The 22,588-nt window shown below is 43.6% G+C and overlaps 1 protein-coding gene across 5 annotated transcripts in view; it reads right to left on the bottom strand.

The window, feature by feature from the left end:
- RRBP1 (ribosome binding protein 1) overlaps positions 1–22,588 on the bottom strand; it is a 214,478-nt gene that overhangs the window by 156,354 nt on the left and 35,536 nt on the right. For all 5 annotated transcript variants that reach the window (XM_084854812.1, XM_084854811.1, XM_084854813.1 and 2 more), the window contains exon 3: positions 16,087–16,235. In XM_084854812.1, coding sequence (XP_084710938.1) covers positions 16,087–16,235 — 149 coding nt within the window. The remainder of the gene's footprint in view (positions 1–16,086; positions 16,236–22,588) is intronic.

The raw sequence follows: 22,588 nt of genomic DNA, 5'->3' as shown, positions 1-22,588 counted from the left end.
CTGGAGCAGAATAATCATGTCATATAAAGGACCTGCAAACTTTTGTGAGTGAGCAACCACAAGCACACAATAAAAGCCTCGTGTAGAAAGGCACATTGTGAAAAGGTGTGTTGGGCACCACCACAAATTGCCATCGGGGTAAAATTTGGGGAATACCCCCTTTCTGGATTCTCACTCCCCCCCCCCCGCACCTTTTCTGCAGTCTTACTTTTCTTGACACACACCACTCCAGTCATTTTTTGGTAGGAGACTCCCCCCCCCCCCCGCATTAAAGTTAATGGAGTGAGATCGCTCCATTGGCTTTAACAGAGGTGAGGAAAAAAGTCCCCTGCCCAAAAATGATTGGATGGGGGGAAGCCCACCCAATGGTTTGATGCGCCCAGTAATATGCCATGTACAAACACTGTGATAACCAAGCTGGTGAAGACCACTTTGAATCTGTCCTTGAAGAAGATAATTATGACAATGACATTGCTGTTTTTGTGGATTTCTGAATACAGGTATCATTTTAATCTATTGACATAATTCAAAGCATTGTCAGGGAATCAAGTTCTCTTTCATTTTCATCACTCTCACTTTTATTTCACCTAAAATGCATTGAAACCACTTCTGTACTGGATCCTTGCCCCTCTTGGCTTATAAAAACTGACAGGGAGGGAGCAGCCAGCTGGGCCAGAGAGTGATTAATGCCTCTTTGCGAGCGAGGGTGGTCCTGGGCTGCCTGAAAGAGGCGGTCATGAGACCACTCCAAAACACTCCATGTTCCACTGGACATGGAAGATCTCAACAACTTTAGGCTGGTGGCAGATGTTCCTATCCTGGCAAGGTGGTTGAGCGGGTGGTTGCTGACTAGCTCCAGATGTCCTTGGATGAAACTGATTATCTGGATCCATTTCAGTCGGGGTTCAGGCCTGGTTTTACCATGGAAACAGCTCTGGTCACCCTGTAAGATGATTCGTGTCAGGAGAGGAACAGGGGGAGTTTTACCCTGTTGATTCTCCTTGATCTCTTGGTGGCTTTTGTTACCATCAACCATGGTATTCTTCTGAGGCGATTTTCTGAGTTGGGAGTGGAAGGTACTGCATTGCAGTGGTTTTGCTCCCATTTGGAAGGTGGCTGATTCGGGGATATTGCTCAGCCCTGTGGATTCTCCAGAATGGCGTTACACAGAGGTCAGTACAGTCCCCCAAGCTATTCAACATTTACATGAAACCAATGAGTGGGGTCATCAGGAGTTTTGGAGTGCACTGACATCAGTATGCTGATGACCTGTAGCTCTATTTCTCCTTTTCATCTTCATCAGGTGAGGCTGTGGATGTGCTAGATCAGTGCCTGGCTACAACAATGGACTGGATGAAAGATAATAAACTGAAGCTCAATCTAGACAAGACCGAGATGCTGTTCGTCAGTGGTTCTTCCGACTGGATGGAGTGTGTTCAACCTGTTCTGGATGAGGTTGCACTCCCCCTGAAGGAGCAGGTTTGTAGCTTGGGGGTGTCCTGGAGTCATCTTTGTCTCTGGAGGTTCAGGTGGTCTCAGTGTCACAGAATACCTTCTACCAGCTTCTGTTAGTGGCTCAGCTACACCACTATGTGGCCAGGGCTAATCTGGCCTCAGTAGTCTATGGTCTGGTAACCTCCAAGTTAGCTTACTGTAATGTACTCCATATGGGGTTACTCTCAAAGACGGTTCAGAAGGTGCACTCTGTGCAAAATGCAGCAGCCAAACTAATAGCAGGGACCACACATAGCACCAATTCTGGCCCACTTGCACTGGCTGCCTATACATTTCCAAGCCCAATTCAACTTGCTGATTTTGACCTATACAGCCTTACACAGCTCAGGACCAAAATACCTGCAGAGCGCCTGTCCTGGTATGAACCTATCTGTACACTACAATCATCATCTGAGGCCCTCCTCCACATCCCTCTCTGAGGGAGGTTCGGAGCATGGCAACAAGGGAGTGGGCCTTTTTGGTGGTGGCCCACCAATTGTGGAACACTCTTGGCAGTGAGGTCCGCCTGGAACCAACACTGGCATCCTTTCAGCGCTAGGTTGAGACTGTCCTCTCCTCCCAGGCATTTGACAGTATATGATAAGACTTTAACCAGTCCTTGGATTTCTATTGTTGTCAAATAAGTCAATCCTAAAGGAAATCAACCCTGATTGCTCATTGGAAGGACAGATACTGAAGCTGAAGCTCTAATCTTAATTCTGACCTAATGCAAAGAGAAAAGTCACTGGAAAAGACCCTGATGCTGGGAAAGATTGAAAGCAAAAGGAGAAGGGGACGGCAGAGGATGAGATGGCTAGATAGCATCACCAATGCAATGAATATGGACTTGAGCACACTCCGGGAGAGAGCGCAGGACAGGAAGGCCTGGCGTGCTATGGTCCATGGGGTCACGAAGAGTCGGACACGACTGAACATCAAGATGCAAATAGTTTTATATTATGTTTTATATTGTATTTTTAAGGTGTCAATCTTTTGTAAACTGTCCAGAAAGTTTTGGCTATTGGGCAGTACAGAAATGTTAATCACCATTATTGTTGTCATCAACTTTTTTTGTCACCTTGTGCTCAAATGTGAGTATGATGTGTAAAACAAAGTGAGAAATACAATAAAGCAGGGGCTTTTCAGTAAAAATTGTTCATTAACCGCAGGTATCACAGCTAATATTTTTACTAGCGTCATAGACAATTTTTAAAAATAGTAACCAATTAAATCCCACAAGATGGTACCAACCACTCCATTTAAACAACTATGTAAAGACCCATGTATTTGGAAGGAAATGTACTGACAAGTGTGTGTGTGCACGCACGCGTGCTGTGGGGTGGTATTGTTGTATGCCAGGAATGTTACATTAATAGAGTTATGACCAACCATTGATTAGTGTCAGATAGCAGGCTAAATGCAGAAACATTTCGTGTATAATTTGCCAAAGACAGACCACACCCTGTCCTCTATGAACAATTTTATCCATAAGTTAAATCTAAAAAACAAGACTCTCCATGTCTCACTTGCAGAACACCGAGCAAAATCTGTATCTTTTCAGAGATGCTCCCAAAAATTATTTTGATACACTGTGGATTTTTTCCAGTCAATTTGAGCCCTTCTAGGCCCTAACTGGGCAAAAGGTGCCACACCTATAGCCCCACACATGTATTATCAGCTCTTACACAATTAAGGAGATTTTTCAGTGAAAGCTACTTGTTACAGATGGCCATTGTCGCTAATAATTTTACTAGGGTCATCGGCTATCAAAAAAGGCTACCTCATTTATTCACTCTTGGTGATAATGACCAACCCTTTGGCTCATGGACCAAAAGAACAGAGCACCCCACACTGCAAAGTATAACTGCCCTAAATATCTCTCTTGTCTCTCTCTTCACACCATTGCTATCTATGAAAATTGTGTCTTGCTTAAATTGTATTGGAGAAACAATCCTTCCCCTCCAACGGCTGCTACCAGTGCCTCACACAGGAGACATAAGAGTAAGTATACCCCCTGCCCCCAATGCATACATGCTATCCATAGGTGAATGCCACAAACTTAACTCCAACTAGTGCAACTACTGGCTAAATATGCATGAGCACCTTTGATTTTCAGGGTTACTGCCTGGAAGCACGGAGCAGAACAAGGTGTCACTACAAACACAGGAGTTCCACTGGAACGCTCTATAAGGGAAGGGTTAAATATTTTGCCTCAGTCATTGCAGTCCCCTATGAAAAGAGGTGGGTCCTGAGGCATGTTCACTGGAACAGCACTCTGAGGACACCACTCACATTTTCCAAACACTTCTTCACAGCCACCCACTGTGTATTCAGGTCCAGGGGCCTCGTCTTCTCAGCTCCTTGCCCACTGTTCATTACTCATGCTCACCCTCCCTTTACTCTTCACAGGCAGTCTCCAACAGTGAAGCAAACAAGACCTACCCCCATGCCAGACCACAAGGGAGGCTTACCACATGACTGGCAGTGATCAGAATAGTTCTAGCTGTTCCCCTGTGTGGTTGCCAACATATTTGTTCCAGTCAGGCTCCTGCATATGAGCAAGCTCCATGACAGACAGTTATTCAACTGGTGAAGGTGTTCCTATCACAGAGATGGAGCTGTGAGGGACCCAACTATCTGCTGTCTGTCAAGCAACTGTCAAAGGCACAGGCGTCCTGCTGGGCCGACTGGCTGGCAAGCCAATATGACCCTTCCTGCTCATACATTCATCTAAACACATGCTGGCACAAAATGCACAAGGGTTGCAGCACTGTATACACATGTCCCACCCCCAGCATGCCCATGCATACCGCCTCTCCCCTTTTCCTCTCAACCTTTGCAAGTTCAGCGTGAAGGTTTGAAATGAGATTCGAAGCATATTCTGCTGAACGTATTTAGAATGCTGTCCTGATTTTTGCACTAAATGTGTGACAGTTCAAACTGGGGCCAGCACACGTGGAGTTGTTCGGGGTGAGGCTTGCATTAGCATCCTTTCCCCTTCCCACTGTAAGCCCATGTGCACTCACCCAAATGCCTAGATAGGGCTCCAGATGCTGTTCAATAAGGATCTGTCACAAGTATTGTTTCTTTGTTGCTATGGGTTGGTAGATAGGGACCTATTCAAGACCTTAGTTGACTTTAGCTCTGACATGAGACTTCACTGTGGGTAGTGGTGGCTAGGAATTCCTGGCCATTCTCTGCTCACTTAGGCTGTGTGGACTATAAGGGGGGGAGGCATTCCAGGTATGGTGAGGCTGCCATGGGCAGCAAAGACAAGAAAAGGGGAAAGATGGGATAATGAGGCCTGCTGGGATGAGGCCTGCATCCTGTCAGGCAAAATAGCAGGATGAGGTTGCCAAGTGCCTGAGTGTGGGAGCCCCTCCCAGCCTTTCCCAGTAAGAGGTCAGGTCCTGGATTTGAACCTAGGACCTCCTGCATGTGAAACCTGAACTGTTCCATCAAGCTAGGCCTCCTTTTGCAACGTGTGTGGTTTAAGTCAATATCAGGGGATCTTCAGGATGGAAGATGACAAATGCCCAAGGATGTTTCTGTTTTCTGTCTGCTGATGTGGCTGAGTGGATAGGGAGTTTATAGTGTTAAGTTGGGTCCTATGAGCTCCCATTTTTTGCCAATTGCTGTTGACCAGGCATGCAAAATGTAAATGGGTGAACCTCTGTCGGGGCTTCAACTCACATCCTTTGCTTCTTAAGTCTATGCCCTATGCAATGAGCTAATGGAACTTTGGAAGCTGCCTAACACCAGGGGCCTGTCTTCACAGGTGATTTGCTGTGGACTGGGACTGTTTGGAGGTCTTTTATGGCACATGATGTCGTGGTCAGTCTGCAGCCACCCTGGAGTTTATCTGTGGGGAAGCTGCATTTTTGCAGATTACTTTTATTCTGTTGTTTTTTCTTTAATTCAGCTCCCCTGCCTTTCAGTTGCTGTGTGCCCATCTCTCTGCTTTAAATTCGGTATGACTACGGTGTTCCTAGGGGTGTGTCTTTCACCACACCATGACTTCGGTAACCTCGGTAACTAGAGTAACTAGCCCGCCTTTCCAACACATCAAAGGGCTAGAGCGCTCTTTTGAGCCTTCAAAATCATGCGGCACTTCCTTTTTGCCAGTGGGAGTAACTAACCTCCATGATTATGAACTTATGATGTTTGCATTGCTTAGCTTCTCTGATGTTGTGTAAAGTCGCTTCTCTGTTGTTGCTTTACTTCGCTTCTCTGTGCCATTTGCAGTAAAAATGGGTTGGGAAGCATTAGACAAATGTGCATGAGGGCTATATTGTGGGAGCAGAGAAATCTGTCATTGCAAGCAGGGAGAAGTGGCCAGAGAAGGAGAAAGCAGGGTTGGAAGCTATTAACTCCGCAACAGTTTGCTGGAATGGGGCGAAACTGAGCTGGTGGAGTGCTCTAATAGGAAGCCTTCAGATACTGCACTGGATAATTGGGGATTTGGCTTCTTCATGGAAAAGTGAGCATTTCCCCCCATTTTCCCGTATTCTCCTTATTCCTTTGGCATTAAACAAATGCACATAAGGGCTTTACTAGCGATCTACCGCAGTCTCAGGATCACAGGAGCAGAGCAGCCTGTCTTTGTGAGCAGGCAGAAGTGGCCAGAGAAGAAGAAAGAGGAGTTAGAGCTAGAACTCACTGACTGTTTGCTGGAATGGGGCTTATTGGCACTGGTGGAGTGCTCTCATGGGGGGTGAGTATCTGGCCTTTGTAGCGCTGTTTCTAGGCTTCAGAATTGTGAGTTACTCTCCTTTCATAATAAAGTTGTAGAGGGGGGAGCCTGGACAGGAACAGGAAGCAAGCCTCTCTCATTGGTTGAGCAGCCCCTCCCTAGTTGATGACATTCAGTTCTACTCCCCACACCCAATGCGGAAGTATATTGCTTTCAGGCACCGTGTGACCCATGAAAAGCGGATTTTTAAGGTATGGTACACTCAGCTTTTCTTCCTTTGTGTGTCCCTGACGCGCCAAAGCCAATTCCACAAAAATCTGGATAATACTCCAATGTGCTTCTCATTCCGTTGTCATGAAGATCACGCACCCCCAAATCACACCACTGGTCCATCTTGCCCACTACTGTTGGCACTGGCCGGCAGTGGCGTTCCAGGGTTTCAGGCAGGAGTTTTTCCAGACCTAGAGATCCCAGGGATTGAATCTGGGACTTTCTGCATGCAACGCAGGTGCCCTACCACTAAGCTACAATGAAGTGGTGTTTCTAAAAGCACAATTGTGGCTTCCCACGTTGCCTGTTATAGTTCCCACATTTCCCTGCCTAGAAAAGGGCTCATCCTCTCTCTCAGTGGGTCTTGAACCCTTGTCCCACAGAGAGCTGTGTGATTTCTATGCAGGCCTTCTCCCAGGTGAACTCTTTTCATGCTGCATTATGCAGTCTGTCTTTAATTCCCTTTGTGTTGTGGCGCAAATGTTAGAGTGCCAAAAGGAGATTGGAACCCCTGCGTGCAGGTATGCCCAAGGCTCTCATTGCTGGTGCCTTCCTGCTGTGCCGCAGTGGAGGGAACTGAGGCAGCATTGTGGTGCAGCGCCCTCCGTTGGCTGCAGCAGGAAATTCTTCAACATGGAGTTGCATATACAAATTGCACTGGGCTAACAAAACTGGAAATTTGTCAAGAGCCCATCAAACTTCTCAGCGGGTGCAATTGGACATTTGTGCTTTATAGGCATAGGTGGATGCAGCTATTGAGATGCAAGTTGATTCCGCTGAACCTGCAGGGCAGCTACTGTAGCACTGAGCTTATCCACCTGGTCCCTGAGGATCTGTTTTTCCTACAGCGTAGCATGCATTATATGCCAAAAATTTAAGGGCTAGAAACAAACTGTTCTGCAATGGCTGCAGCAGACTCTGAATGAAGGGACTGACCAAGAAGCAGGGTAATGAAACAGACAAAGGTCAAATCACAGGCAAGCAGTCAGATACATGGGGCAAGCTAAGGCAGGAGCAGCTGAGATACCAGGCAAAGATCAAAGCACAGTTAGGCAGTCAGATAGGGTACACAGACCAGAAACATAGTCAAGAAGGAGTCAAGGGTCAGTAGCATAGAGCATCAATCACAGAGCAAGGTCCAGGAGGCAAAGTGGAAAACATGGGAGCTGTGTTGTTTCCAGCACTGGCTAGGCAGACACTGAAGGCTTTCAACACCAGAGCCTGCTGAGCCCCACCCAAGGTTCAGCTGCAGTACATCACAGCTCTCTGGTCAGAGCCCTCCTCCTGAGGAGTCAGTCTCCTGAGGATTTCCTTGCAGTTGCACACTTCTTACTGGAGCCCTGCTGATTTGCCTCTGAAGGCACCAATGTTCTCGGGGAGAGGGGTGTTGCTCAGCCCATTTCTCCCCTCTTTCTGTGGGGATAGACCTGTGGTCCTCTCCCCTGAGGGCCCAGGCTTCATCGAATGGCATCATTCAACTCTGAGAGCTCCAGCTCCTTGGAGGACGAGGAGTCCAGCAGGGGCATTACATGGGAGCTATGTGTGGAGTGGGATGGGATGGAGGATGTAAAGGGGGCCATGCGTGGATTGGCTCCTCCCATTTCTGGCTGACATGGGAGCATCACCACGTCATCGCCGCACTGGCCCATGATGGGTGGGCATTAAATGCTGGGGACGTGGCTGTTGCTTCATTCTATGCTTTTCAATATTTTTTCTCTCCTATTCTGGGCTGGGTGAGTATAGGATATAGTGGATATTCGGCTGACACTCTCGCTCCCTCAGCCATAACCGAAGTATAGAATTGTTCTGTTATGTTTACATAGAATTCCAGACTGTAGGGGGCAGAGTTTGGACACCGAAGGCAATGGCGGCATGATTTTGGCGCTTCCTGCCCTTGGGAAATATTCTAAGCTGAGAAAAGTTACCTAAAAAGAAAATAACTCTTGGAAACAAAATTCTGGATAGTTGTAAATGGCTCCGACCAATGTTTGGAAAAGAACTGCAAGAGGAAGCTGGGACCGAAGGGATGGCTGCATCAAAAGAACTGACTGAGGAATTAACAACACTCAGATAAGATTTATTGACTGCCTGGAAGGAAATTCTGGAAGACAAATTGGAGCAATTACAAGAGAGGATGAAAAAAATAGATGCTGCAGTTTCTAGGGGTGTACGGAATACTCAACCCATTCCGGTCCAGGCGTCCATGTGTGTGGGGGGGAGGCGATCCGTCCCTCCCCCCAGAATCCTGCTCAGCCAGCTCCGCTTCATGGCAAGTCCGCAGAGCCGCCAGACGGGGCTGCCCGCAGCCAGACTTCCCCCCGCTGCCGGGCTGCGGCCGCAAATGGTGTCCGGCGTAGGGGACGCCATTTGCGTCCCTGCCCTTGGCCGTGATTGGCTACATAAATATTTATGTAGCCAATCACGGCCAAGGGCACGGACGCAAATGGCGTCCCCTATGCTGGACACCATTTTGTGCCACAGCCTGGCAATGGATGGCTGCGGAATGAAGACGACGACCCGGACCAACTGCCACCAGGTAGGGTCTGTCCCAGGGGGATTTCGGGGGGTGGCAGGAGGGTATTCTGTTCCACCATCCCAGTTTCAGAGAATGCAGACAGGCTCGATGCACATGAGGTACAAATTAATCTTTTAGGGCGCGATCCTATGGGGATAGGCGGCCACCGCCAAACTTGGAAGTGACCGCCTCCAATGCATGTGTCCAATGCATGTGCATGTGTCGTACCTGCATTTCTGCCTTCCCCGCCCCGGAATGCCCTGTTTTGGCCACTCTGAGCCCCTTTTCTGAGCACGGAGTGGTTCCACACTGCCTCTGAGGGCGGAAGGGAGGTAAGGCCAGTTCTCTGGGAACCTACCTTGGAGCATGGGCTCCAAGGTCGGTTCGTGGAAACCCACATATCCTATGGCCATCTATCCGCTGAGTAGTGGCCACAGGATTGCTCCCCCCGACAGCTAATTGAAGAGAACAGCTTAAAATATGAAGATTTGTCCAAAAGAAATAGTAGGAAAAATGTACATATTTGGGGAATTGTGTAGACTGCGGAACAAGAATCTATTAAAGACTTTATAGTAAAATGGTTTACAGAACTACTTCCTGTATGTAAAATACAGATGGACGATCTTGAAAGAGATCATCAGGCACTAGGACCCAGAAAGTTAGGAACAAGCATTCCATGGGACATTATAGTCTGTTTTGCAAACTATTCTCTAAAGGAAAAGTTAAAGAAAGAAATACAGCTAATGAGAGAAATGAAGTATACACATGCCTGCGATGTTTTTACAAGATTTAAGCCCCAGAGTTCTACAGAAAAGGAAAAACTTAGGTGCATTTACAATAAAACTTTGAGAGGAAGGTATTGAGTATTTCTGGGGCTTCCCTTTCAAACTGACAATAATACATAAAGGGAAAACATATCTGGTAACAACCGAATCTGGGATCAAGGGACTGTTTCGAGAGTTAAAGATAAAAATCCCAGAAGAAGAAAAAGGGGAAGAAAGGACTGCAGATGACCAGACAGATGTTTCAGATGGCATGGGGGAGGAGATATGGTGGCCCACGACAAGTATAAAAGGAAATAAGAAGGAGAAAAGGATAGCAAATGCTTCTACAAGGGAGTTAAGGGAGTATCCATGAAGGAGGAAATAATGAAAGGAATAAATATGGATTGAGTTATAAACAGAAGACGATGAAAAAATTATCAGCAAAAAAAGGAAAAGAAAAACAAATGGAGGGCAAGGGAATCTAAGGCAAGGAGCCATCTTAGGAAGAAATAAGTTGGCTGACCACCCCAGGGAGGATAAGGAAGTTAAGTTATTCTTTCATATTGTTCAAGTTTTGCTTTTTTGTTTGTGTTACAACCTCTCTCTCTAAAGTTGTAAAATTTGTCTAAATATTATTTGTGTTTATATAAGAGAGCACTGTGACACTATTGCGATAAGCTTTAGAGATAAGAAGAAGGAGGGAGAAATTAAAAGGAACAGAAGGTGATACTGGCTCTTGGAAGCAGGGGCAAAGAACCTTTCAGGAAGAGGCGATGGGGAGGGGAAATTAGGAGGGATTGGAAATAAAGGAAAAAATAAAAGGGAAATAACAGGTAGCTTTTAGGAGAAAAGGCAAAAGTAGAAGGAGAAAAGTAGAAGCAGGAGAAGGGAAAGGGGGAAAACAAAAAAGGGAAAGAAAAGGGAAAGACAACATAGAAAAAAAAGAAAAAGAAGATTTAAAATATGGTATAGTGTACGTCTCTGAATATAAGAGGAGAAGGGGGTTGGGTAATACAAACTCGAATGTATAAACTGATATCCGAGATGAAGCCTGAGATATTATTTTTGCAAGAACTTCATAAACCAAAACTTCATAAACTTCATAAACCAAAGATAAACAGTGGGATTTTGAGTAGCAGACAATGGGGACATAAATTCTTAGCTCTAGGATCTAGAAGAGCAAGGGCAGTAGGGATATTAATTAATAAGGAGATACATTTTCAACTTAAAAGAATTATGAAAGATAAAAAGGGGAGATATATATTTGTAAGGTATTATAATAATGAGTTCATAACATTAGCATCAGTATATAGCCCTAACATGAACCAATTAAATTTTCTACCGCTGAGCTAAAGTTAACAGATTCTCAAAATCAGAAAAAAATTATTGCAGGGGATTTAAATTGGAATCTGCCAACGAGTGATATAAAACAAAGAACTACTGTAAAGCAGGACAGAAGAGTATCCCGATATATGGACATTTGGAAAAAAAATGGTATTTGCAATGCTTGGATCGAAATAAATCCTAACGATTACAGTCATACATATTTTTCAGAAGTATATAAAAGTTTTAGCAGGTTAGATACAATTTTAATGACAAACTTTTTTATGAAGATTTAAAAAAATGGAAATTGGACAAATAAAAGTAACAGACCATGCCCCAATCAAAGCGTATGTAGAGATGGACCAAGAAATTAAAAGGGATTATATATGGAGATTGAATCCGATATTATTAACTAAGATATTAAAGCTAAGATAAAAAGGAACATAGAAAGATATTTTGAAGAAAATTAAACAGGAGAAACAAGAGAAACAAAGATGGGAAGTGGGCAAGGCAACAGTAAGAGCGATAGGTATAAAAGAGTTAAGCTTAGTAAAGAGGAAGGAGAAGGAGGAGACACTGGATAAAGAAATTAATAGATTAATGGAGTACAAGTATACTGGTCAGATTAGAATTAGAAAAGAAATGGAAAAATTGAGGAAAGAAAGAGAGGCATTAGAAATAAATAAAATAACAATAGATATATGTTAAGAAAAGGTATTATAAGTTTATGGGGAAAAGTTCAAAATTGTTGGTGAACAGACTCCAGAAAAAGAGAACTAAGAATAGAATTTTAGCTTTGAATACAAAAAAAAAGGAATTATAACATATGATCAAAATGAAATGGGAGAAATATTACAAAGTTATTTTAAAGTCCTTTATGAAGGGAAACAGATATAAATAAAGCAGATTTGGGAATACCAAGAGAAAACAAAAATACCCTCACTACAAGAAGAAAAGAAACAGTTTTTAGAAGCTGAGACAGGAGAAGATAAGATTAAAGAAGCTATAAAAGAATTTAAAAATTATAAATCACCAGGCTGAGATGGGTTTATGGGCAAATTTTATAGAGCATTTGTGGATGTGTTAGTACCACAACCGAATAAATTATATTGGGAAATACAAGAGGGGGGCCCACTCCAGAAAACATGGACACAAACTATAATAACGTTGATACCTAAATTAAACAAAGATAAATGTCATTTGGACTCCTATAGACCAATGTCTCTACTGAATGTGGATTATAAAATATTTACTAAAATATGGGCAAAACGCCTGAAAGAAGTTATTAATGATTGTATAGATTTGGATCAATATGGCTTTTAAAAATAGGTTTATAGCAGATCCAATTAGGAAAGTTTTTAGTATGATTAATATTTGTAAGATAAGAAAAATCCCAGTTGTAATAATGACACTTGATCTCTACAAGGCATTCAATACGGTTAATCCAAAATTTATATTAAGTCTGCTAAATAGGTATAATTTGGGGAATAAGTTTAAACATATAATAGAGGTGAAATATGTACAAACAACAGCAAAAATAAGGTACGACAAATTAGAAACAGAAGAAATAAAGCTTAATTCTGGAACAAGGCAGGAGAGTCCCCTTTCACCACTCTTGTTTACTATGGTAATTGGGTTTCTGGCTGACAGAATTAGAAGAAAAAAGGAGATCAAAGGGATACTTGTAGGCAAGAAAGAATTTAAATTGAACCTAGATGCAGATGACATTTTCTTTATGCTAGGAAATTCAGAAAAGGGAATAAAGGAACTGATAAGGGAATTAACAGAATTCCAACATGTGGCAGGACTAAAGGTAAATACAAAGAAATCTGATTTGATGTGTCTGAATATAGGACCACAAGAACAAACAGAAATTTTTTAAAAAAACAAGTATCCCCTTAGTGACAAAAGCATTTAGATATTTAGGAGTTCAAGACACTAAAAGAGGGATGAATGTGCTGAAACTAAATTATGGGAAGTTATGGAAGGAAATAAAGCATGACATAGCTAGATGGGAAAAGATAAATTTAACACTTTTTGATCGGATTATGACTATAAAAGTGATGTTATTACCAAAATTTACTTATCTTTTTAATGTGCTTCCACAAGAAATTCCATTTAAAAGGTTTAAAACATGGCAAAACATCATAGAAAAAAATTATTTTTTAAGACTAAAATGCCATGAACAGAAAAGGCTTTCAGATACAGATCTATGCAAGAAGGAGGATGAGGTATACCACATTTAAAAACATATTATGATGTGTACCAACTAAGACATGTTAACAATAATAAAGGAATGGATGAGGGTAAATTGGATAGAAATTGAAAGGGAATTGATAGGGTAAAATGAAGAGGAATTACAGAATGTTTTATATTAAAAAGGATATAAAATGACAAATGAGAAACAATGGAAGAATAAAAGGATTATTAAAAGCATGGAACTTTAGGAAAGAGAAACTAATGTCATTAATTATCTTCATTAATACTGATTTGGGTGCACCCAGAGTTTGATATAAAAGGGAAAGCAGTGGGGAAAAATAAGTTGAAAGAAATAAGATTGACCCAAATGAGAAATTTTTATGAACAGCAAAACCCTGTAACACAAGAAGTATGGAATAATCATGTACAGTGTATGGGAATGTCATGGTTATTATGGATGCAAATCAGTAAATTTATAAGAATTAGAAAGATAATAAGGCAAAGTGCAAGAGATTTAACAGAATGGGAAAAACTTGTCGATAATTATCAATTAGGAGATAAGGGTATAATAACCCAAATGTATAAAATTCTGATAAAGCAGGAGATAAGGGGGAATGTAACAATAAAGTAGATATGGGAAACAGATATTGAAGAGAAGATAGAGGAAGAAGATTGGAAACAAGTTTTGAGATAGATTTCACTTTCAAGCAATATCCACCCAAATAAAAGAAGGTGGAGTAAAGTTCGTTCCGAAGTGGTATTTGATACCAGTGAAGTTAGCAAAAATGAATAAGAATCTATCGCCTTTGTGTTGGAGAGGATGTGGAATTAACAGATTCAAATACATATGTGGTGGGAATATAAGAGGGTTAGAAAATTCTGGGACAAGATATTTCAAGAAACAGGAAGAATTACTGATCAAGAGATTTGTAAAAACACCAGAATTAGCTTGACTGAATATGTTTGTAAAAGAAAATAGAGAGATTAGAGAAAAAACATTCATTGGGTTCTTGTTGACAGCAGAGAGGAAATTAATTGCAAGTAATTGGAAGACAGCCCGGATGCTGACAATACCTTTGTGGAAAAAGAAAATCTGGGACATAGCAATAAATGAAAAGTTGACACAGAAGTTAAGAATGCACAGAGGAATAAAGAAAAGAGACACCTTCAAGAAAGGCTGGCAAAAATACATAGATTTTATGAAAAAAGATTCGAATAGAATAACCTTGGTAGAAGCTTATAGAAATTTGTGGGACCCATGAAAAGAAGAAGGTAATAAAGGAATGGATGAATTACCTTGGAATATTACCTTGGAATAGATACAGAAAATAAAGGAGGGGAAAAGAAGAATCCTGAAACTGTCTAAGCTGGGGGAGTGATTGGGGAGGGATTCTAAATCAATATAAATGTAGTTTTGTAATTTATTTTGAAAAATAAAATAAGAAATTCAGACTGTACCTCACACATTTCATGGTCATTTGGCTCCACTGTTTAAAATTTCTCCCTCTGTATCCCCCTTTATGCATGTTTTTATTATTATGTGTACATATGAGCACAGACACGCAGGTGCCAACTGCAGTTAACACATCAAGCATCTGATGAAGTGGGCTCTAGACCACAAAAGCTTATGTCACAATAAGGGTGCAGCCCTATGGAAATAGTTGTCAGCCTCCAAACTCAGAGGCTGATGACTATCCAATGCAGGCTGGTCGGAGCACAGAGGCAATCCTTTTCTCTGTGCTCTGGCTGCCCTGCATTTTTGGCTAGACAGGTGATTTTGCCTGTCTAGCTGGGGAGTTTCAGAGGAAGGGGAGGTGCATAGGAAGCTCTGTAACACAGCTTCCATGGTCTCCTGCCCTCCCCCGGGACTGCTCCCTTGGCCCCGTCTCCGAGCTCTGTTTCTGAGTGCGGAGACATAGCTTTCGCAGAGAGAACCGTGCTGGCTATGAGGGGGCAGGGGAGAGGCGGGGAATGCGGTTCCCAGAAACCAAAAAAATCCTATGGCCCTCTAGACAGTGAACAGAGGCTATAGGATTGCTCCCTAAATCTGTTAGTTGTTTTTGGAGGGAAGAGTAGCGGTTAAACTCTTTTCACAATATAGATTTGCCCTAACATGATATTTTAAATTAGCAGTAACGTCAGGAAGGGCTTTTTAAAATTTCCCTGGGCATACAAGGCATCCACAGTCTTGTTTCTCACTTTGCACTGGGCTTCGGAGAAAGTTGAAAGAAGCACAAGTCTCTCTTTCACTGCTTTTACATTTTTCCCAGTGCCTGATGTGCAGCAAGAGACAGTAAGTTCACACAAGGCCCTGGGAAACATAAGAAACAGTGAGAAATTCACATGGGGTCACACGTTCTTCAAAGCCTGTCAAGTAATTAGAAGAGAAGCTGTCCCTCCCCTCACTTCTCTGCACATGCCAGAGGACTCTGAGATTGTGCCTGGCAAGCTGGGATACTGGACTATGCTGCCATGTTGTTCCACAGAAGCATCACTACAGTACTTTTTATCTAATTGCTGCCACTCCAGATGTGGGCACATCCAGAAACTTGTTGTTTATGCAGGCTTGAGATCTACAGCTGACCTTCTTGGTGACTACTAGGCACCACTCTGCTTTCCACAACAGAACCCCAAATGACTGGCCTATCAACTTGTCTTATGGTAGGGCAACTTGTTCCATGATAGTAAAGCCATTTTTATTCCCCTCTTGCACTGCCATCACACAGCTGCACTCACCTGTGAAGTATTTATACAGAGAGGAAAAGATGATCTATATTGGCTGGATCTATATTCACAGCAGAGTTTTAAGTATCAAAATATGTTCATACCATAAGCCATGGGTCCTGAGCACCTCCTGCTTTCTCAGTCAGGATTTCAATCAGCTGCTGGGCCTCACCTTCACCAAAAACCATACTGTTGATTATGGAAATTAGGGTCTTGAATGGAGGGCAAAGCATGCTCCCAACATCTGTGGTAGCTACAGAAAGAAGCGGGGAGGAAGAGAAGCTGAGAACTTTTAAAGGTACAGTCTACTAGCAAAAATATAAACCAAGGTTCTGGAAATATGAGAAACATTCCACTGCTCATTTCTATTTATAGATACACTCAGGGACACTTCTTTCAAAACATTTCCTTCACCTTGCAATACGTTTGTTGAAGTTTCAAGTCCAATACAAATTAATAACCCATCAGCTCATATAGGTCCTGTCTTGTGGCTTAAATGAGGAGAAAAAACCTTCTGTAATGTTCATCTCCTCTTCTTAGTTGCCATAAGCAAGCAGGTGAGAATGACCTGTGTTGTATTTAAAGATGGGGGAGCAATCCATAGCTTGCCTCAGATTGGCTTGGAAGTGAGCTAAGCCATTTTCTGATTTTGGGGGGAAGTGGCATGGCTTATTCCTGAGCTAATTTGAATTTGAACCCCCTCAGCCAGCCCTCTGACACCATGCCACCACACCCCCTTTCTTTTAAACCTCTTTCAAAGAACAACTTCATGGTGTTGAGGAGAGGACTGAAGCCTGTTATAAGAACTCTGCCAACAGAGTGCCCCATTCAAATGGAGTGCAACATTATCTTTCCCTCCTGCCCCAATAAGAGGTCAGGAAAATCACCAGCATCTTTATCGAATTATGGAGCTAAGCAGGACGTGTTTACATATAAGACAGGCCCTTTGCATAGTAAGCAGAAGTCAAACGGATTTTTCTTTTTTAGAATGTTTGAAGTCACAAGCTAAGATACAGGCAGTGAAGCAGCATATATTTTTTCCGGGCAGTGCAATTATATCCTAAGAGATTTTGGTGGGCAACAATAACAAGTATGAATAACAGTGCTGTGCCGAAAATTTCTCCCACATTTTTTTCGACCATGCTCATTCAATCTGACAAAAAAAAAAATTGCTTTCAAAAAGAAAATCAAAGGAGGAGAAATTTTGGAGAAATTCTCATGGGTTGGGGTTCTTGGGCTTACCTGACGTGGCTGAGGAGTGTGAATGAGTGTTCTGTCTGTCATTGTACAGTAATCTCTGTGGCAGCGTGTAGCCTCCTTGGCTTCCCACACTTCAGTTAAAGCCATCATGAGGAAGACATCATGGGGCAATTCCTCCCATGGGGCTTTTTCAGTTCAGAAAGTGCAGGTGGCCTGGGAGGCTGCAGAGCAATGGAAAGTTGTATAATCGAGAGAGAAGACACCCACAGCACCCTCAGCCACCTCACAAAAGAAATTCAAAATTCTGCCTCAGAAAAGTAGAAACCTCAACACAGTTGATGCTGTTGCCACCTACAGAAGCAGTGCAATAAACCAGAAACAGGAAAAAAAGAAAGTACCTGTGCTACAACCCCTGATAGTAGTGAGTCCTATCTGTGAAAAACTGTTGGAGAATTTCTCCTCCCCTAGGAGATATTCAGTGAAATTGTCCCCCCAATTTCTCTTCCCACAAATAAGCTGGAGAATTTTGAGAGGCCATTTGTGCACAGCTCTAATGAATAAGCCAAGAGAAGGCAGTAGATGCTAGATATTTTGTGAATTTAAGTATAATTAGAAGCTTGTCTACAAAGCATCTTGGGATGATGAAAACAAGAATCACAGGATCTACTAAGTCAGGGGACATCAAGAGGTAAAGCAAAAACACTCTAATAAAGGCCCAATAACCTTTACAATTTGGCTTTTCAAATGATAAAGGGTGAATGAAATTTCTTTTGATGAATGGAATTTCTGCTTGTAACAAACTCAAGGCCCAAACCCGTGGTTCTCTCCTAAATTTCCCATCTTTCTCTGAAGACCCATTGATCCATACTACCCAAAGCAAGCTAGTAGGTAAACACTGAGTTGTTTTGCAACAATACACAAGGAAGTGTATGGAAGAGAAGGAAGAAAAATGTCTCCTTATATTTATATCTTTCCATGTTACTTCCAGGAATTCAACTCTCTGCTAAATATTGCACCCAATGTGTAAGTGAGAAACATGATACACTCAGAATCCTGTCTGGGTCTTTTTTGCTTCCTGCCCCAGGATTCACCCCATAAAAAAGTATGATTTTGGAAATAACTTGTCTCCATCCACACTGGGTCAGAAAAATGCTATCTGTCCTCTTCCACCAACAGGAGCAGGGAGTACAAACGTATATAACACAGGGCCCTCCAATATAGATAACATGATCACATCCCCTATATATCCTCTCATGAATCATGAAATAAAAGTTTCTATTTTAATTCATAAATTACAGTTTCTACATTTCTGAAATTACAACATGGCCCACATTGGTGTTTTTTTACCATGCCCCCAACAGCCACCCCTTTCTGCTCTTTTGGTTTCACATAACAGCCAGCCTGAAGAATGGTCTTTAAAAGCCTTTTTTTGTTTTGTTATGTTGTTTTTCCCTAATAAAGGTATTATTATCCTATTGATATTTTGATTTTTTAAATTCAAATGGACAACACAGCTGCAAACAATTTATAAATAGACCAATTCACTGTATAGCTTTATTTTTCTGGCCTTCTGCAGCAAAGCCATGAAAAACTTTTGCTGTTTTTTGTTCCCATTGTTTAACCTCCTTATGTTTCTGGGTGACTGATTTATATTTATAGCCAGATAAGGCAGTAGGAGATATGTGTATGCATGAGAAAAAAAGAAAACTAGACATTTGCTCAAATATATTTTGGACCTGTAAATTCTACCAGTAGCACCGACTACCACTGTCCTGGGGATAAATTTCCTGATTATTATGGTACTCTGTTCCTGCCTTTGTTCAAGGAATCCTGGGATTGGTAATTCTTGAGAGAGCATATCACATAGGGTAGCACGAATCTGTCTCTCCAGTGGTGCAACCAGATAATTTTAGTTCCTGGACTGAATGGATTTATGGGGGCCCTCTTTAGATGACCATGTGTATCGCTTCAGTTATGGAGCACACAACTTACATTTCTCTTCTTCCCCCATGCTTTACAACTGCGTCTACACTCTTGGTATGGTAAAGCAAAAAACAAATAGAAGGCAGTTTGTCAATCCTGATAAAAAAGGAACAGCCTGAGCATGTGGCGTTTCCCATTTTAAACTTTCATAGATCATAGCACCATCATGACTACATGAATAAAGGTGCTTGCTTCTGCTGCCCAGATGCTAAACAAATATACTTGGAAATAATCACCATTTTGTTACAGAAAGAGATAATATATTTAAAAACTAAAAATGGAAATTCTTTACCCACTGGTGAGTTTCTGTTCTCCTCGAGAGAAGGAGGCCAGCTAGCTTGGGGAAGGCTCCACCTCTGGGGCTGGGAAGGCAGTCTCCTCCTTGTTTTTCCCAGAGGAGGTGGGGCTTCCCCCAGGCTCACCAGTTGACACTTCCAATGCCACTGTGTCCCATCGGAAGCAACTGGTCTTTGGCAACTCCTTGTTGAACACATTGGATGATGTCTAGGCTGCAGAAGCAATCTCGATAAGGGCTGCCTAGCCTGTAAAGTCACCTAGAAGGAGGCCGGCCCAGGGCAGGCCTAGCTGGCCCCCTTTACTCGAGAACAGAAATTCACTGGTGAGTAAAGAATTTGTTTCTCCCCTCAAGTGTAGGAGGCCAACTAGCTTGGGGATGTTGAAAAGCAGTGCATCCCCAGGTGGGCCAACAGAACCTCCAGCTGGCCTCCTGTCAGAAATGCAGGACCCTTTGGAGGACATGCTTGCCAAAGGTGCCCTCTGCAGAGGCGAACAGATTGATCTTATAGTGGAGGGTGAATGTGTGCACTGACAACCACGTGGCCACTCTGCAGATCTCCTCAAGGGGAGCCCCCCCCCCCCGAAGGCCATTGATGAGACCATTCTCCTTACTGAGTGGGCTAATATCCCCTCTGGCATCAGCAAGTTGCTGGTGGTATATGCCAGTGCAATACACTCGTGGAACCAGTGAGCAAGGAAGGCTACGGAAACCTTCTTGCCCACGGAGGATGGTCTAAATGAGACAAATAGGGTACTGTGCTGCTTGCGGGGTCTCGTTCTGTCAAGATAGAACTTGACCACCCGCCTAGCATCCAGGATGTGCCATTCCCTCTTCTGAGAGTTCTATGGAATTCTGTGTTAATCTTGGGAATGAAGGTGGAGTGTGGACAAAGAATTACTTTGTCTTTATGAAAAACGCAAAGCTCCTTTTCTGAGGAAACTGCCCCTAATTTGGACCAGGAGGACTACTGGGCTGGCTGTTGACAGGTTTTCTAGGTTGGCGTACCAAAGTCTTCTTGGCCAGTTGGGAGCTATTAGGATAAACGCCGCACACTGGTCTTCACCCTCTAGATTACTTTCAGGACGAGAGGCAGTGGTGGGAAGGCATACATAAGACTTCTGAGCCACTTGCAGGTTAGGGAGTCCGTGAATTTTCTGCCTTTTGTTAGGTAGCAGGTGGTGAACTTGGGAAGCTTGGTATTCTGAGATGAGGCGAGGAAGTCAAGGCAGGGTAGGCCCAATTGGTTCATACGTGTCCTGAAGGACTCTTGGTGGAGTGATCACTCCCCTGGATCCAGGGAGGTCCTCATGAGCCAGTCAGCCCAGATGTTTAAAACACCTTGGAGGTGTTCCACCCTGATGGAGCAGACGTGCCTTTGAGCCCACTTGAAAAGTTCATGGCCTCCTTCTACAGGGCCCAGGAACAAGTCCCACCTTGCTTGTTCATGTACGCTTGGCCACGATACTGTCCATCCTGACCAAGACATCCTGGGCCTCCAGATGTGGGGAAAGTGAATTGGGGCTAGCCGGATCACCCTCAGTTCCAGAAGGCTGATACTGAGTTGGGTCACCTTCTTGGACCAAAGGTCTTGTGTGTGTTGGTCCCTGCAGATGGCACCCTATCCTGTCACACATCCATCTGTGGTTAGTGGGGTGCATGTCAGTGTCTGAATGGGAATGCCCCTTGAGAGGTTCGCTGGGTGGGGTCCACCAGGTCAGGGAGCAAATTACCGCCACCAGGAGCAACACCGATGGGTTAAGGTTGTTCACTATCTCTGTCTGGAAGGCCAACAGATAGAATTACAAAGGCCTTGCATGGCACCTTGCCCACCGGATGGAGTCTTGGCACGAGACCATCATTCCCATCAGTTTTGCTAATTCCTGGAGGTAAATTCTCTTTCTGGAATGGATCAGCCTCAGCAACTGACTCACCAAGGTTTGTCTATCTGCTGATAGTGTCATTATGTCCTTGGCAGTGTCCAGGGTGACTCCCAGGTGAAGTAGGGACTGTGAAGGTGAGAGAGAGATTTTTCACTCACTGGTGATGAAGCCCAAAGAGAGCAAGACTGTCAGCATCTCGTTGGGGTCTTGGATGCTTCGTTTCTTCAATCAGGATGTCATCCAGGTAAGGGTGCACCTGGATTCCCTTTGATCTTAAGTGGGCCACCGGGGCCAGTAGGATCTTCATGAAGACCCAGGGCGCAGTGGCCAATCCAAAGGGCAGGGTCTTGAACTGGAACTGTTTTCTTCCATATCTGAAGTGCAGGAGCTTGCAATTGGAGGGATGGATGGGGATGTGTAGATAGGCCTCTGTTAGCTCCACTGATGAAAGGAAGTCTCCTTTCCCGAAGTTCTCTTTTATGGATTTGAGTGTTTCCATCCAGAACTCGTTTTCTCAGACAGTGATTCACTCTCTTCAAGTCCATGAAGGGTCTGGCCTCCCCGTTCTTCTCTGGGACTGTGAAGAACATGGACAAAATGCCCTGGCAGCTCTCTTTTTCTGGCACCTTCTCAATGTCCTATATCTGGAGTAAGTGTTGTATTGCTGCTAGAGTCCTCAAATGCTTGGCAGGATCCCTTAGATGGGGAGTCCTGAAGAAATGATCTCTGGGTGTCCTCTGGAACACCAGAGAGTAGATCTCTCTCACCGTCTCCAGCATCCACTTGTCAGTGAAGAGCCATCTCCAAGCATCTGAGAAGTCACACAGTGGCCCTCCCACAAGGGGAGTCAGTGTGTCATGCTGGTCCGGGCTTTTTCCCCAGGTGGGGTTGTCCTCCCTGAGTTCCCGGGTTGGATATGGGGCACTGTTGCCATCTGGGTTTGTTCTCTCTGGGCATATAGCTGGAGGGAAAGGAGGGCCTGAAGGGTTGAAAAGGCTTAGACTTACTGGGGAAGTGCTTTGTCTCCTTCAGTGGGTTTGACATGGCCTTCCTCTTCTCCTTGTCTCCACCAGGATCTTGCCCAAGAAATCCCTGAACAGGTGCTTGCCTTGAATGGGATGCTCACCAGGTTGGACTTTGTCTTGGCACTGTCACCCCAGTTGCACAGCCAGATATTCCTCCTCACTGCAACACTTGACACTGTGGCTCTCACTCCAGGCTGAATCTCAGGACACGTTGGCCAGA

Source organism: Heloderma suspectum, chromosome 4 (assembly GCF_057233095.1).
Source record: "Heloderma suspectum isolate Gila_16-S chromosome 4, 16-S_ref, whole genome shotgun sequence".
In the NCBI taxonomy this organism is placed as follows: Eukaryota; Metazoa; Chordata; class Lepidosauria; order Squamata; family Helodermatidae; genus Heloderma; species Heloderma suspectum.
This window is presented reverse-complemented; position numbering and strand designations above follow the sequence as displayed.